At 39.0% G+C, this 14,313-nt stretch overlaps 2 protein-coding genes across 2 annotated transcripts; one reads left to right on the top strand and one right to left on the bottom strand.

The window, feature by feature from the left end:
• Positions 1 to 141: 141 nt before the first annotated feature.
• nostrin (nitric oxide synthase trafficking) lies at positions 142 to 7,674 on the top strand. The gene is made up of 16 exons (XM_077002944.1): positions 142 to 205; positions 378 to 463; positions 1,003 to 1,086; positions 1,242 to 1,304; positions 1,404 to 1,485; positions 1,596 to 1,658; positions 2,921 to 3,019; positions 3,195 to 3,320; positions 3,472 to 3,570; positions 3,951 to 4,076; positions 5,964 to 6,072; positions 6,229 to 6,317; positions 6,425 to 6,550; positions 6,695 to 6,944; positions 7,047 to 7,130; positions 7,215 to 7,674. The coding sequence occupies exons 1-16, from the start codon at positions 179 to 181 to the stop codon at positions 7,349 to 7,351; spliced, it is 1,650 nt and encodes a 549-aa protein (XP_076859059.1). The 5' UTR covers positions 142 to 178; the 3' UTR covers positions 7,352 to 7,674.
• A 70-nt stretch (positions 7,675 to 7,744) lies between these two features.
• On the bottom strand, positions 7,745 to 9,760 carry spc25 (SPC25 component of NDC80 kinetochore complex). The gene is made up of 7 exons (XM_077002945.1): positions 9,634 to 9,760; positions 9,277 to 9,434; positions 9,132 to 9,197; positions 8,867 to 9,013; positions 8,648 to 8,752; positions 8,445 to 8,543; positions 7,745 to 8,138 (listed from the first exon to the last, which is right to left on the bottom strand). The coding sequence occupies exons 2-7, from the start codon at positions 9,431 to 9,433 to the stop codon at positions 8,002 to 8,004; spliced, it is 711 nt and encodes a 236-aa protein (XP_076859060.1). The 5' UTR covers position 9,434; positions 9,634 to 9,760; the 3' UTR covers positions 7,745 to 8,001.
• Positions 9,761 to 14,313: the final 4,553 nt, after the last annotated feature.

Genomic DNA, 14,313 nt, shown 5'->3' with positions numbered 1-14,313 from the left:
GTGTGTGTGTGTGTGTGTGTGTGTGTGTGTGTGTGTGTGTGTGTGTGTTAAATGAAATGTTGGTCTCTGGCATAGGCATTCTGAATTTATTAAGGCTGCACAGGTCATTTCCGCTTGCTTGACTTGAGGGAGGAGTATGGTCAAAGTTCAGAGTACAAAGTAAACCAGCGGCGTGAAAATGAAGGAACCTCTCAGCACCTGCTCTGTGAGTCTCCTGGGCTTTTCTTTACACACAATTACTCACTAATTACTTAAAGATCAGAGACCCATTTAAATTGCCATTGTTTGAAATTATACTCCTGTACACTTTCCATATACAAATTGCTTTGTGGTCTCCTCTTTTAATAATCACGGGTAACAGTATCACTGTGTTGCAGTACAACCTGCTGTACCAGGATCTAAAGAGATTCTCAAAAAGCGGAGAGAATTTCTGCAAAGAACTTTTAACATTATTTCAGCAAAGGTAATGGTTACTCTCAGCCTTGGTGACCTATCTACTGGAGTATTTTTACTGTAAAATGTTCCCTAGGGTGATGTCATATGAACCTTTGATTTGGCACGAAGGTGGGAAGACACGTGAAAAGCGTCTCTCCCTGAAGACGCAGTCCTGCACTTTGAAGTCTTGGTTCTGGGTGGAATTTTAATTATGGCTGCGGTTCTTTTTACCTGTTGTCCGACTGAGGCAGTGTCCTTGGATGTGACTGGTTTTTATATCCCAGAACATTTTAGTCTTCAGCTGGTGGTGAAGTAGTAAAGGGTCATAACTGAGGGTCATGTGACTCCAAGGGGTCATGTGACTCCGAGGGGGAGAAAGAGCTTTTTCAGGATTGTCTGTTTCTTAACTTGGAAGAAAGTTATAACTTCGGCCAAGTTACTGTATCAGTCCTCTGCTTCACTCCTGCACTGTTTTAGGGGTTATAAACTTACTATGTAGTCATTAGAACTGTTTGCTTTACGGTGAAAGGTAGGCAAAGGTAGATAAGCTTGTTCCTATGGATACAGATCCGAGCTGGAAATCAACTATGCCAAAGGACTACAGAAACTGGCAGGAAAACTCATCAACATTTCCAAAACGATGAGTAACAAGTGAGTGTTCTCTATCCAACCCGTTCGCCTTATGGCTTTAAAGAACAGCAGATCCTCAGAACCCAGATCTTTACATCTGCTCTGCCTGATGTCTTCAGTGTGTTGCTCCCAGCGGTCATGCAGTTTCCTAAAAGCCAGTGTTCACTTCTCCATAGCTCCACCTACAGTGCATGGTCCCTTGTATCCAACGAGATGTTCTCTACAGCAGATGCACACAGGTAAATCATAAAAGGCTTTAAGATTTAGCAGCATTCTAGATGTCCGTGTCCCTTGTTTGCATTCCCGTGTATTTCCAAACGTATTTTCCAAAATTCCAGAATACTAGGGCAAGCCCTTCAACAAGACTCCATTCTGGAAATTCGCCAAATTTTGGATGAACACACCAGGAGAAAAAGACCAGTGTGTGACCATCATCTAATTTTTGTTGTTAAGTAGTAAATGGTTGTACTAATATTGGTGTCTGAAAATGGTCTGAAAAACCATTTGAATTAACCCTTTTTTGAGCCCAGCTGGATAATACCATTGAAAAATCAGGGAAACTCTTTATAACAAACTGGAATGATCAGCTGAAGGTAAGATCGAAATATTGTTGTATAATTAAACCTTTAAAAATAAGCATGTATTTGTCCCCTTTTATGCAGCTCATCAGAGACCTCAGACTGGGCAGAATGCTTTAAGTTTAAACTTTACACTCCAGATTTAGATTATTATACAATATAAAGTGAGACTGAACATGGGGCAGGTATTTAATATATTTTTATTCTGCAAATGCACATGAACATAAATATATTTATAAACAAAATATATAGAGACATGACCTGTCCTTTTCTACACAGGCCCTTCATGAAAGAGCAAATGTAAAATAATGTAATAAGACCACAGACTATACTATGATTGCACGCTGACATTATAAATATCATTTCAATTCGAGATAGGATCTTTTTCAGGTCTTTGCTATGAGACCTATTGTTTCATCTATAAGCTTCTTAACCGAGAAAGTATTTAGGTATAAATACCCCATCCACCCCCCAACTGTCCTGCAAGCGTATATGCAAGACATATTGACATATTTGTCGTGGGACATTGTTTATCTGCCGCGTTTGAGTGTTGAAAGCCTCTATACCAATGAAGCTCGAACTCTTGATATTGTTCCAACTGCTGAAGGCATTACAGATTTGACTGTATGTCTATGTTTCAGGATGACCATTCAAATAAAGGCCACAGCCATGGGAAGCACAATGGCTCCCAGTTATAGTCATTTATATGTAGGCATGATTAAACGTTTGAGCATTTCGAATGAGCGTTCAATGTTTCAAATCCCCATTTTATCTCACTCGTATAATGATCGTGCGTTTTTGATTTGACAAGGTTCGGTAACAGATTTTCTCAAAATATATTAGATCTGACTAAGAGCCCACCTGGAGTTGAAAGGTCTTTATTTGTTAATAAAGCAGTGTGTGAGCATAATGCGGTGTGTGTGGTCTTATTGGCATATTTATGCCTTCGTCTCTCACCCCAGAACCTGCTCTGGTGGATGCCTAATTTGTTTTTCCATCTTTGACAGATGCTTCTTGAAACATGGTGCAATTGTTCAGACAATAAGACATGTTTCCACCAGTCAAGTAAAATGCTAAAACGCAGAACTGACTGGTAGCCTATAGATACAGCAATAGAGTATGTGTGTCTAATAATAAGTTTACACAAACTGTATTTGGGAAGAGAAGGGACCACCGAATTTAAACTTAAAAGCAGCTGGCATTCAATCTGTAATCCATATGTATTTTGTCAATCTGAATAACAGCTTGCTTTGAGCAGAAAGTATTCCTCTCTATAGATGAAGAAGAGACTGGCGGTGTTGACCAGAGAGCATGAGGCCCTCTTCAGTTTCGTGGAGAAAAACAAGCCTATCTGCACAGAAAAAGAGACACAGAAGGTACTGTGATCCCTTCCAGCACTGCAGGTCTGCAGCCAGTGTTTCACCTCTCGTTTCTACGTGAAGGCTGAGTCCCTCACCTGAACCTTTACTGCGTGTGTGTTCTTACGATGGAAGAACCATGTGTGTGTTCTTACCATGTCAGAGCACTTTGCATTCCTTCACCTTTGTCCAGATGCTTAACAGATTGACGAAGTCAGCAAAGCTTCAAGCAAGAGTGGATGAGGACTACTTTAATATGAACTTGGAAGGGCATCGGATGAGACTGAAGTGGGAGAACACGCTCAAATCCTGTTATCAGGTCATCATTTGCGGTGGCCCAAGAATGCATTGTCTCATGTTGTTGGTTTACATCATCATAAAGGGACAGTGGCACAGACAATGGTGCATGAGGTCAAGAGATTTTTAATGGATCCTGCAGTGTATTCGACTGACCGAATGCTTCATTCCAGATTGTTCAAGATCTCGAGAAACAAAGGATAGAGGCCCTGTGCAACACTTTGAACAAGTACAGCCTCTACATGTCCAGCTACAATCAAACCCTCGCACATGTGAGTGTAACTATCCAAAATTACTCTTATTTCACACTAATAACCTTAGAAGTGTTGTTACTTCCTATATATGGTGGGAAGGAATTTGTGGCTCTTAATCAAGCTGGGTAAGAGAACCCCAAGAGCATGCAAAGCTAAACAGTCATTTCATTTTTTTTTATGTCCACTAAAATGTAAGTGTGACCAGACTTTTGACTAGTTGTGACTCTACAAGTGACTGTAACCATGTGTAAACCATAGTGAAATGTAACCATGTGTAAATGTAGATATGTGTATGTGATGAATATAATAGCCAGAGGCTGACGTTAATGGCTGCTGGTAGTTATTATTTCTCTGTTTCTTGTATATTATTTACCTGAATGTTGTACATTTTCCCCCAGAGTCAGAAACAGATTGACCAGGCCATGAAGAGAGTGGATGTAGAGAAGGACATACAGACTCTGGTGGAAGTGGCCTGTGTTACACCAGATCATAGCAAGGCTGAATTCCTCATGGCTGATTATTTTGTGAGAATTTGTGCTTCACATGCTGTCTGCTGTTATTCTAGTTTACTAATATAACAATGAATAATTGTGTTGAAATAGCCACATTCAAATTGTGTGTAGAGATGTATTTTTATTACAGTTGTGATCAAATTTATTCAACCCCCAATGCTGCGAAGGGTTTTATGGAATTCAGTGCACATTTGTAATTGTGTTCATAATGAAATCTTACAAGGACTTGTTAAAGAACTAAATGCAACTAAGATAGCATCAATTTTTTTTGTCATAAAGTATTAAATGGCCTTTTTGTGATTTCTTCATTGACACAATTATTCAACCCCTTTACGACTACCACTCCTAAGAACAGAGGTTCATTCCAGTGTTTTCCATCAGGTATTGAAAACATCTGTGGATGTCAACGAGCAGCAATCAAGCATGATAAGCACCAATTAGGCAGATTTAAAAGGACTGTGATACTCAGCTCCTTCTAGACATCTACTGGTGTGTTTCCAAGCATGGTGAAGGCAAGAGAATGGTCCCAGAAGACAAGAGAAGAGGTTATTGCTCTTCACAAGAATGGCAATGGATATAAAAAGATTGCGAAGTTGTTAAATATTCCAAGAGACACTATCGGAAGTATCATTCGCAAGTTCAAGTTAAAGGGCACAGTGGAAACGTTACCTGGTCGTGGCAGAAAGAAGATCCTGACCGCGACTGCTGTGCGCTACCTGAAGCGTAATGTGGAGAAAAATCCCCGCGTGACTGCTAAGGAACTGAAAAAAGACCTGTCAGATGTGGGCACTGAAGTTTCAGCTCAGACAATAAGGCGCGCACTGCATAACGAAGACCTCCATGCCAGAACGCCCAGACGCACCCCCTTGCTGACTCCAAAGAACAAGAAAAGTCGACTGCAGTATGCCAAAAGTCATGTGGACAAGCCACAAAGGTTTTGGAACAGTGTACTGTGGTCAGATGAAACTAAATTAGAACTGTTTGGGACAATGGACCAGCGCTATGTTTGGAGAAGGAAGGCTTATGAACAAAAGAACACCTTGCCTACTGTGAAGCATGGCGGGGGGTCAATTATGCTTTGGGGCTGTTTTGCTTCTAATGGTACAGGAAAGCTTCAACGTGTGCAGGGTACCATGAATTCCCTTCAGTACCAGGAGATCTTGGAGGAAAATGTGATGGAGTCAGTCACAAACCTGCGACTTGGGAGACGTTGGACCTTCCAACAGGACAATGATCCGAAGCACACATCCAAGTCCACTAGAGCATGGTTGAACATGAAAGGCTGGAACATTCTAGAGTGGCCATCGCAATCACCAGACTTAAATCCAATTGAGAACCTCTGGTGGGACCTAAAGAAGGCAGTTGCAGTGCGCAAGCCTAAGAATGTGACTGAACTGGAGGCTTTTGCCCATGAAGAATGGGCTAAGATACCCATAGGTCGCTGCAAGACACTTGTGTCAAGCTATGCTTCACGCTTGAAAGCTGTCATAACTGGAAAAGGATGTTGTACTAAGTACTAAAAAATAATGTCACTAGGGGGTTGAATAAAACTGATAATGATGTGAGCACAGTAAAGACATTTGTGGTTATTCCATCATAAATATTATGTTATGTTTGTCTAATTTATAAGTGCCTCTTTGATATAATTGTAAATAAGATGACTGAAATGATCAAAATCAATGTCAAACTGGCCAAAACACTTTATTTCAGTGGGGGTTGAATAAATTTGATCACAACTGTATGTGTATTTGAATAAGAGCTTTTTGTTTGTTCATACAAATGAAACACCAGAGAAAGATGTTGCTGTCAACCAAATATAAAAACCTTATGGTTATCATATTTGCAATAATGATAATGATGTCAATCTGATAATTCAGTGTTTGTGTGTGTGCACTGCAGGAGGAGGATGGGAAGACAGTAATGGGAAGAGAAAGAAGAAAAGATGCGTTAAAGATTAAACTCGAGCGCCTGCAGGACTGCATCACTAAAACCAAGAAAGAGAAAGAAGGTCAGAACACACCAAGTCTGTTCATTTGGAGTATTGTGAATTAAAGATGAAAAACTAACAGTAAATAAGAATCTTGCTTCCAAAATAATGACAGTTGCAGTTCAAAAATAGATTTATCCTATTTATTTAAGACTGTACTGAAACATGACATTTCAGGGCTAGAGAAAATGTTGATGACATACTCTAAAAACAAATCATGCCCAAGTCAAAAAAACGTGGAGGAAACCGAACAGCTGCTTGATGAGGTATTTTGTGTGTGTGTGTGTGTGTGTGTGTATGTATATATATAATACATGCACTGTTATGTTAAATATTTTAATCTCAATAATTATTGGGTTTGTGGTTGTTTTAGTCCACTTTAAAACTGGACTTTTTGGAGGCCACACATTGCAAACTGAACCAAACTGTGATGGATTTAGAGGGAAAACCAAAACCTTCTCATGGCTTCTGTGACAGCATTACAAAAGTCAAAGATAAGGTACGCTCCACTACAACGATGAACATGAGCTGAAGTACACAAACGTTTCCAGAGAAACAGTTCCACACACTACTTTATTGTATTGTATGTTTTATTACTTGGTTGGTTAAGGCTGGTGGTCTTTCTCTTCTATCCTATTTTCAGGATTGTGAGCACAGTATAGTCAAACTGTCCCGGCCCATTAAATTGAAAAAAACACCATTTAGATCGCGACACTTTTTGAGGACGTCTATCATTTATAAGGGCCCTGCTAAAAACGGAGACCCCCGCTTGGACCCTGGTCCTTCTGCACACGTCAGCAGTGGATCAGCAGAACCGGTGCGCGGACCCCCAGGCGACCACGAGCCGGATCTCAGCCGAGCTTTGCACTTCACTGACGAGGAAGCAGGGGATGGTGAAGAACCTATTTCTATTGTTCACTTGAATTATTTGAATGTTTTGCAGTGCTAGTACAGTATATAATTTATATACTATGATGTTGCTCTGCTTCAACCAGAGGCCAAATATTGCATTATAGGAAAATGCAAGGCTTTGTATAACTTTTCATCGGAGAGATCAGATGAATTGCACATTAAAGAAGGTAAGTTCACATGTCCTACACAATTTAGCCACATTCATCGGACGATACAGTTTTGCTGCTACACTGAATTAGTGTCTTTTAAAGGAGATCTACTTGACATACTCCAAAAGGATGAGGATGGTTGGTGGTATGGAGAACTGAATGGGAAGAGAGGCCACTTTCCTTCAACGTATGTTGAAGAGTTGCCGGTCTTAAATGCAGCAAAGTCTTCTGATGCTTAGATCATGGAAAGGATGTTTCACTATTGACTTCAGTGATTATCTAAAGATAAAGTAAGATATTCTATTCATCTGAGTAATAAGTATTCTGAAGGAGAAACACTACTGTTGTGGGACCATAAAGGTACTGTCAAAACCTGTCAAAAAAATATATATATTTTAAGACATTTGTCACGTATTGTGGCATTGTTTGACATGTCTGGGCATTATTGGGTAAATGAATCACCAACACTCATCACATTGATGAATGACATTAGAACAAACATTTTCATTAAAAAAGAAGAAAAAAAAGAAATAATGAATTTCAGAACAGTTAGCATTTGTTTAAAGTGTATTTACAATGTGTGTGTTAAATTGAATCATGGGGATTTTTTTTTAATGAACAAATCAAGTGTCTCCACTTTTTTGGTTCTCTGTAATTCAGTTCTACTTCACAAAATATAGACTTTACAATACAGGAAATGTAACGGAACAAGAACTAACAATTACTTGTATTATGTACACAAGAGTCCACGATACACAAGTATAACAATCAATCAAATACCATACTGATAAAATAATCACAATTGTTACTGGTTACTGATGAGTGGATACAAATGCATGTCAAATCGTGCCTGTAACTGCTTGCCATCAATCCCTAGATGGATCTGAAGTCAGACAGTCTTTGTTGCATTATGCAGTGCCACAAACTCTTTCCTGATATTAGCAAGAAATGCAGAGAAGTTGTTGGTCTCCTGTAGTTTGCGCTCCAGCTGAGCTGCATGCTGCAGTGGAGGATCACAAGTGATGACTGGAAGGAAAAAGGACATCATTAAACCCGTTTTACTGACCGTCCTCTTTGACTAGAAAGACCATGATGAAGATTCATCACTGCTTTGTCCAAATTACAATGCATATTATTTTTTATAGTTGATTCATAATTTGCTAATTATTTTACTAGTCATAATCGGTTATGGAGAAATGCACTCGGCTATAAAATGCTCGGTGCATAATGGAGATCAACCTTTGTCAAATATGAATAATGTAAATGTTTAACACGTGAAAACGTCCCGCTTTTTGTGTACTGTGTTTTAATAAAGGAGTTGTACTGACTTACTTTGGTACACCCCATGCTCATTGATTCTTAATAGGAAGGTATATGCGCTTTCTGGATTTTTGTGGTTGATGTTTCTGAAAATGAATTGCAGCTTCTCACCTACACAAACATACATGAAAACAATGGTTTTAAAGACTGAAGACTGCGAAACAAGTAAACAAATTTTACTCCACACTATAAGAAGCATGAAACTGAACACTTACCCTGAATTTTTCTGATCTCTAGACTTAACCGCTCTTGAAAGATTTCTTTAATTTTGTTCAAGTTCTTTAGCCTTGCCTTGTTGGCTTTGTTTTGCAAATCAACAACTGTTGTTGAAAACATAAGAAATGACTAAATAAAAAATCATGTAAACCAAAACATCTGTCAAATCACATGTTTTACACAAATGGGTAAGTGGTTTCTAAAAGCAGTTTACATACGTTCCCTTCCCTTGGCTTGTTCCAGTCTGAGTTTCTCAATCTTCTTAAGTAAGTATTCTTTATTGTTTTGCTTGTCCCCAATATCTTCCTCAATTTCAGGGACTTCAGCAAGCATTTCCTTAATGGTAGTCCTCTTGAGTTTTAGATCTTAAGAAATTTACAAAATATTCAAACATTTTTTCGTTGGTTCTCATTGAGAGATGTAGCTAGTTAATAAAAGTTTGCAAAATGTTTAAAAAATCCCATAATAAACGGAGCATCTTACCTTCCATATATGCCTGTATAGTTTCAAACATAGTTTCATCTTCTCTGCACTTTTTCGAACATGTATCTGTAAAACAAATCAGGGATCATTGTCGCTGCTCTCCAGAACTGGAGACACAACTCTGATGTGATGTTAAACGTCTCACCCAGGACCGACTTCATGTACTGTTTGTGCGCTTGGGAGAACTCCGTTGTGGCCTCGTTCATCACTTCTCCCATTGCCTGGGTTAACAGTTTTGTCCTGATTTCTTCTAGCTTGCTATTAAACTTCTCCCCGACGTCGGGATCCTTAATGGACGCCATACTGACCAAAACACAAACAGTCGTTCGTTATGTTTCCATTAGCTAGCAGGCTAGTTAGTTAGCAAACAAACTCAATGAAACGATGCATTTTTCTTGTTTTTTAAGACAGTACTGCTAATTCATGGTACGGGATATAGCTTAAGACCATAAGAAATAAAATATAAACAGTGTCCCAAACAACAACAAAGTATCATAGCTACCTGTTCAGGTAAAAGTACTAAGAATATATCCGCTAGCTGGTTAGCCGTGTTGATGCTACATTCAAAAGCGGCGCTCGAAAGGACATCGGAAATTACGAAATGACAGCGACACCGGAAATTACGTCATTAAACAGGATACGAAATGAAAATAAGTGTTTTGTACAATATTTATACAGTATTGTAAACAAGACATAGATGTTTGCAATAAAAAAATATTACAATTGTTTTGTCCATCCATACAATATTAGGAAATTGTATCTTCCGACGTCCCACAATTTATTCAAAACGTATTACTAGCCCTGTGATATTCGTTCCGGACTTCGAGCCTTCTAAATACAGGACTCGTAAATCGTGGACTTAGCAAAGTAATAAAGTACAAAACACCAGCAATTTTCCATAACCAGGAAAAGTAATTCAGAAATATCACAAACAATTGTCAACCATTTTTATTACATAAATTGTACCAAACTTCAATGTATGATAAATATTTTACCAGACTAATTCATTCCTTGATGCATCTTGTGATTTATTCTTTAATTTGCTGCTATTCTAAAATAATATTCACACCATTACATTTTGCACTTCGCATATATGACACACATGCATGAGCATTTTCATCGACTCCTGGGGCACCCTGCTTCTGCCCACGTCTAATAATTCAGCTTCTAGACGCTACCGCCATCCAGTGGTTAACAACATGCCTTTCAACATACATGTTTGTTACATACAATATTCCTATACTTATCAGGTATAGCAAAGTATGTGCGCTATACAGGGCTCTCAAGCGTGAGACACACGCATTTGACCGTCTTCACACGGCGAGAAAAAAAATCTAGTTTATTTACCTCCGATCCATATCTATGTCGCCCTCCACTCAACAACTCACGTTCGCCCCCCCCCCCCCCCCCCCCCCCCCCCCCCCCCCCCCGCTCAACAACTCTCACACTCTGACATGAATCCAAAACTTGAGAGCCCTGGCGCTATATATACACTACTCACAAAAAATTAGGGATATTTCTCTTGTCATGATAACTTGTCATGTGACCTTGAGCATCAATTACAGCTTGACAACAACGTCTGCTGTTAACAAGTTGACTTGTTGTCTGCTGAGGCATGGCATTCTTCTTGAAGGGCGGCCCTAAGGTCATTGAGGTTCTGGGGTTCAAAGTTACTAGCCTCTACTCTGCGACTCTGTGGATCCCATAGCTCTTCTATGGGATTCAGGTCTGGAGAAAGTGCAGGCCACTCCATCTAAGGTACCCCAGTCTCCTGCAGGCATTCCCTAATGATGTGTCCTCAACGAGCAGGGGCATTGACATCCATGAAGAAGAAATTCGGCCTGTGTTGGTCATGCAGAGGCACGATGACAGGTTAATGATGTAAATCAAGTAGCTTGTGCTTGTCACAAAGGACAGTTGACTAGACACACCTGCCCAAACTGTAACACCACCACCACCATCATCAAGCGTAAATGCAAGATGATAACACCTGTGCCCGGTGTTGTGGTCAGATGCCCTTGCAGGTCGTCTACCACGCAGACCACTCTGATGTAAATGGTGTCGAATGATCTGACATGACACTTGGGGGCCTCTCTCCTCTCTTAGATGTTCCTGGAGTTGTATGGCGTTCATCATCTCGTTCTGCAGGGCACCGTTCACAATGAAGCGTTTATCAGTGTGGGATGTGGCCAAAGGACGTTCACTTCTAGGTCTTTCTGTGACTCTTTCAGTCTCTCTGTGTCTCTGTTGAAACCTGCTGATGACAGCCGGCAACACTCTAAGCTCAGTGGCCACTTCCGCCTGAGAACATCCTGTGTGAGGCCTCGCAATGGTGAGGGACTGTTGAGCAATTGTTAGGTGTCGCCTTGGTCTCATGATGTCAAAATGTGATGAAGAGGACTTTAAATACCAATTCTAATTGAACCAGGAGATTTATTGGTGCATTCATGGATGTTGTGAATTTTGCCATAAAGTTCCTTTTAGAAGAACAGCAAGTTACAAAAAGTACTGAAGCGTTGAACAGTTGGACATGTGCATTCAAATGTTTAGAGAAGGTCACGTTAAGGTCACCTGTAAAGGTTAGAGTGCATTTGAGTTTCATCCAAAAGCCAAATATTCCTAACTTTTTGTGAGTACTGTATATTTTTTGTGATAATTTAGCAAATTGTCAATTTAATAACCACGTTACACTTATGAAATACAATGCTGCCATGACCACATGTGACCATGTTTTAACACATTATACATTATAATACATTCTAACATGTATTGTTATTATTGTTGTTGTTATAACAATACCAATGTCATGTCTGAGTGTATATGTGTGACAGTTGTGACATGTTAAAAAACCTGGAAAAAAAAAATGGATGCGTTTTATTCAGAATCATAGCCAGGCGGACGTGGTAGAAGCCAGAAAGAGAACAAGCCAGTATTAGCATAATCCACAAAAGTGGAAAAAAAACAATCCAGGTCAAAAACATGAAGGAGCATTCCAGAAACGCAACCAAAATACAGGGGTAATAACAGGCCGAACAACAAACCAAGTCAAAATAACCAAACTATAACAATAAAGAAACACTTGGCATGCTTACTGAATTCAGCAATACCACACAAACACCACTTGAATAAATTCAGCATGAAATACCTTTCTGCATGAGCCTACACTAAAAATCCCAAGAATTTCACAAAGCACTGGTCATTTTGCCAAAACATATTATGATAAAATTGCAGAAATGTTCTTGTTGACCCTTTTATGATGGGGGGGATACAGAAAGCTTTCACCACCCGTTATCTTGAGTCACATACAATTTATGAATTGACCATATTTTATTATAAAGAAAAATAGCATGCAAAGGATGGTAAGTTAAATCTCGCACTGGCATGTTTTAACACAGTTTTGATGCTACATTAAACAAATGCAAACTTGTTACTCTTAAATCATGCAGAAAAGAATAAAATATATATGAACTCTGGTTAGCCATGAAAAATATGTCGTGCCTCCAAGTAGTATTAAATTCTCTGCAGATTTTGCTGGTTTACACATTTAGAGTTAACATAGCAATGTGAAATTTGGACTGCAGATGGGCCTGAACATGTCAAATGCACTGCAGCAAAAAAAGTTATTTCTCTATTCATTAATATATATTTTAAAATGTCCAATGTTGAATACAGGGTAAATTATTATTCAACCCCTAGATTTATTTTGTGGAATAACCCTTGTTTTTCTAAGCTATTTAATCGTTTTTATAAGATTAGGCCGGCATGGGTCTCTGGAGTAATCTTGGCTCTTCCATGCAGATCTTCTCAGTTACGTCAAGGTCAGGAAACTGACTATGCCATTGCAGCACCTTGATGTTTTCCGTCTTACACCAGTCCTTGGTTTTCAACAACCCCCATCTTTTACTGTGACGGCCCCGCCCCTCTGGAACTCTCTTCCCCTCTCTCTGTCTCTTACCACCTCTCAACACATTCAAGGCTCAATTTAAAATCCATCTATTTACTCAACATTTTCTCACCACTTCTTCAACTTAGGTCTGTTCTATGGGATTTTTTTTTCTTTTCTGTTTTTGTTGTTATTTTTGTCTGTTTTGTTCTTGTCTTTGTTTTTTGTATGTAAAGCATCCTTGGGTACTTTGAAAGAAATTATTATTATTATTATTATTATTATTGTTATTATTATTATTATTATTATTGTTATTATTGTTATTATTATTATTATTATCTGCTTTAGCTTTATACTGTGTTTCCCGAGTCTCCTTTCAAACTCCTTAAGAAAAATGTTCATCTAGCTGGGACAGAACTTTTGATTGCACACTGATAGCTATAATTCACTCTGTATTTATCTGAAAATACATTTTACACAATAGTAGTTTGAATTTTTCAATAACAGGCCAATCAAAAGTCACTACAGTGAAGACAGTACTGAACATTCACCAGCCTCAGTCAGATCAAAGATGGCTGGCTCAAACTTGTCTACACACAAACCAACACGTGTCCTTCATTTGTGCACCGAGAAGAAGCTTTTGATCTTATCTCAAAAATTCCATGCAGCTCTTCGTTCTCTACCTCAGTTTTTCCGTGTGCTTTGTGAATAACTACTACTATGTCTAAAAATTTCTGCTTTTCTACTCAAAAGAATTTTCAGGGATTCAAGAATAGGGACATACTGGAAGGTTCTGTTGTGTTTGGCATCCAGGATATATTCAGCTGGCTCCACTACATTAAAGTTGACCTTGTAGTACTGCTTACATTAACAGCCAGAACTCGGAGGGCTTTGTGTATAACTTTAAGTAAAGGATTCCCTTTACACAAAGCAGCAAGCTGTGTCTTTTATGAGAGCTGTCAACCTGTAGATTGAGCTTCTGATAAACAGCATGCAAAGAATGTACATGGAACTTGATGGGTGAAAACTATTGGTTCACTTTTTAGATCACCGTGTATTTGTTGTATAGACACACACATGCACAGTAGCACTCACTGAACATGTTATATGGAAGCCTTCATAATAATTTTCACTCTTTTCAATAATCATCCTCATCCACCAGTAGCAGAACAGCACAGCGTATCACACTGCATATCACACACAGGCAGATACAATGAGTATATTCAGAGATAAGGATGGCAGACAAACTTAACACACAGCCGACAAACAAGATAATAGTTAGTTGTTAAGGCAGTCTTG

Source organism: Brachyhypopomus gauderio, chromosome 4 (genome assembly GCF_052324685.1).
Source record: "Brachyhypopomus gauderio isolate BG-103 chromosome 4, BGAUD_0.2, whole genome shotgun sequence".
NCBI classification, from domain to species: Eukaryota; Metazoa; Chordata; class Actinopteri; order Gymnotiformes; family Hypopomidae; genus Brachyhypopomus; species Brachyhypopomus gauderio.
This window is presented reverse-complemented; position numbering and strand designations above follow the sequence as displayed.

What these genes read in the sequence shown, in the direction of transcription:
- nostrin (XM_077002944.1), top strand. Translation starts at nt 179, where the DNA reads ATGAAGGAACCTCTCAGCACCTGCTCT. An exon ending in TCCAAAACGATGAGTAACAA is followed by an intron (nt 1,087 to 1,241) that starts GTGAGTGTTCTC and finishes ACTTCTCCATAG; the next exon opens with CTCCACCTACAGTGCATGGT. An exon ending in ACACCAGGAGAAAAAGACCA is followed by an intron (nt 1,486 to 1,595) that starts GTGTGTGACCAT and finishes TTTTGAGCCCAG; the next exon opens with CTGGATAATACCATTGAAAA.
- spc25 (XM_077002945.1), bottom strand. Translation starts at nt 9,433, where the DNA reads ATGGCGTCCATTAAGGATCCCGACGTCGGGGAGAAGTTTAATAGCAAG. An exon ending in TATACAGGCATATATGGAAG is followed by an intron (nt 9,014 to 9,131) that starts GTAAGATGCTCC and finishes AAATTTCTTAAG; the next exon opens with ATCTAAAACTCAAGAGGACT. An exon ending in ACAAGCCAAGGGAAGGGAAC is followed by an intron (nt 8,753 to 8,866) that starts GTATGTAAACTG and finishes TTTCAACAACAG; the next exon opens with TTGTTGATTTGCAAAACAAA.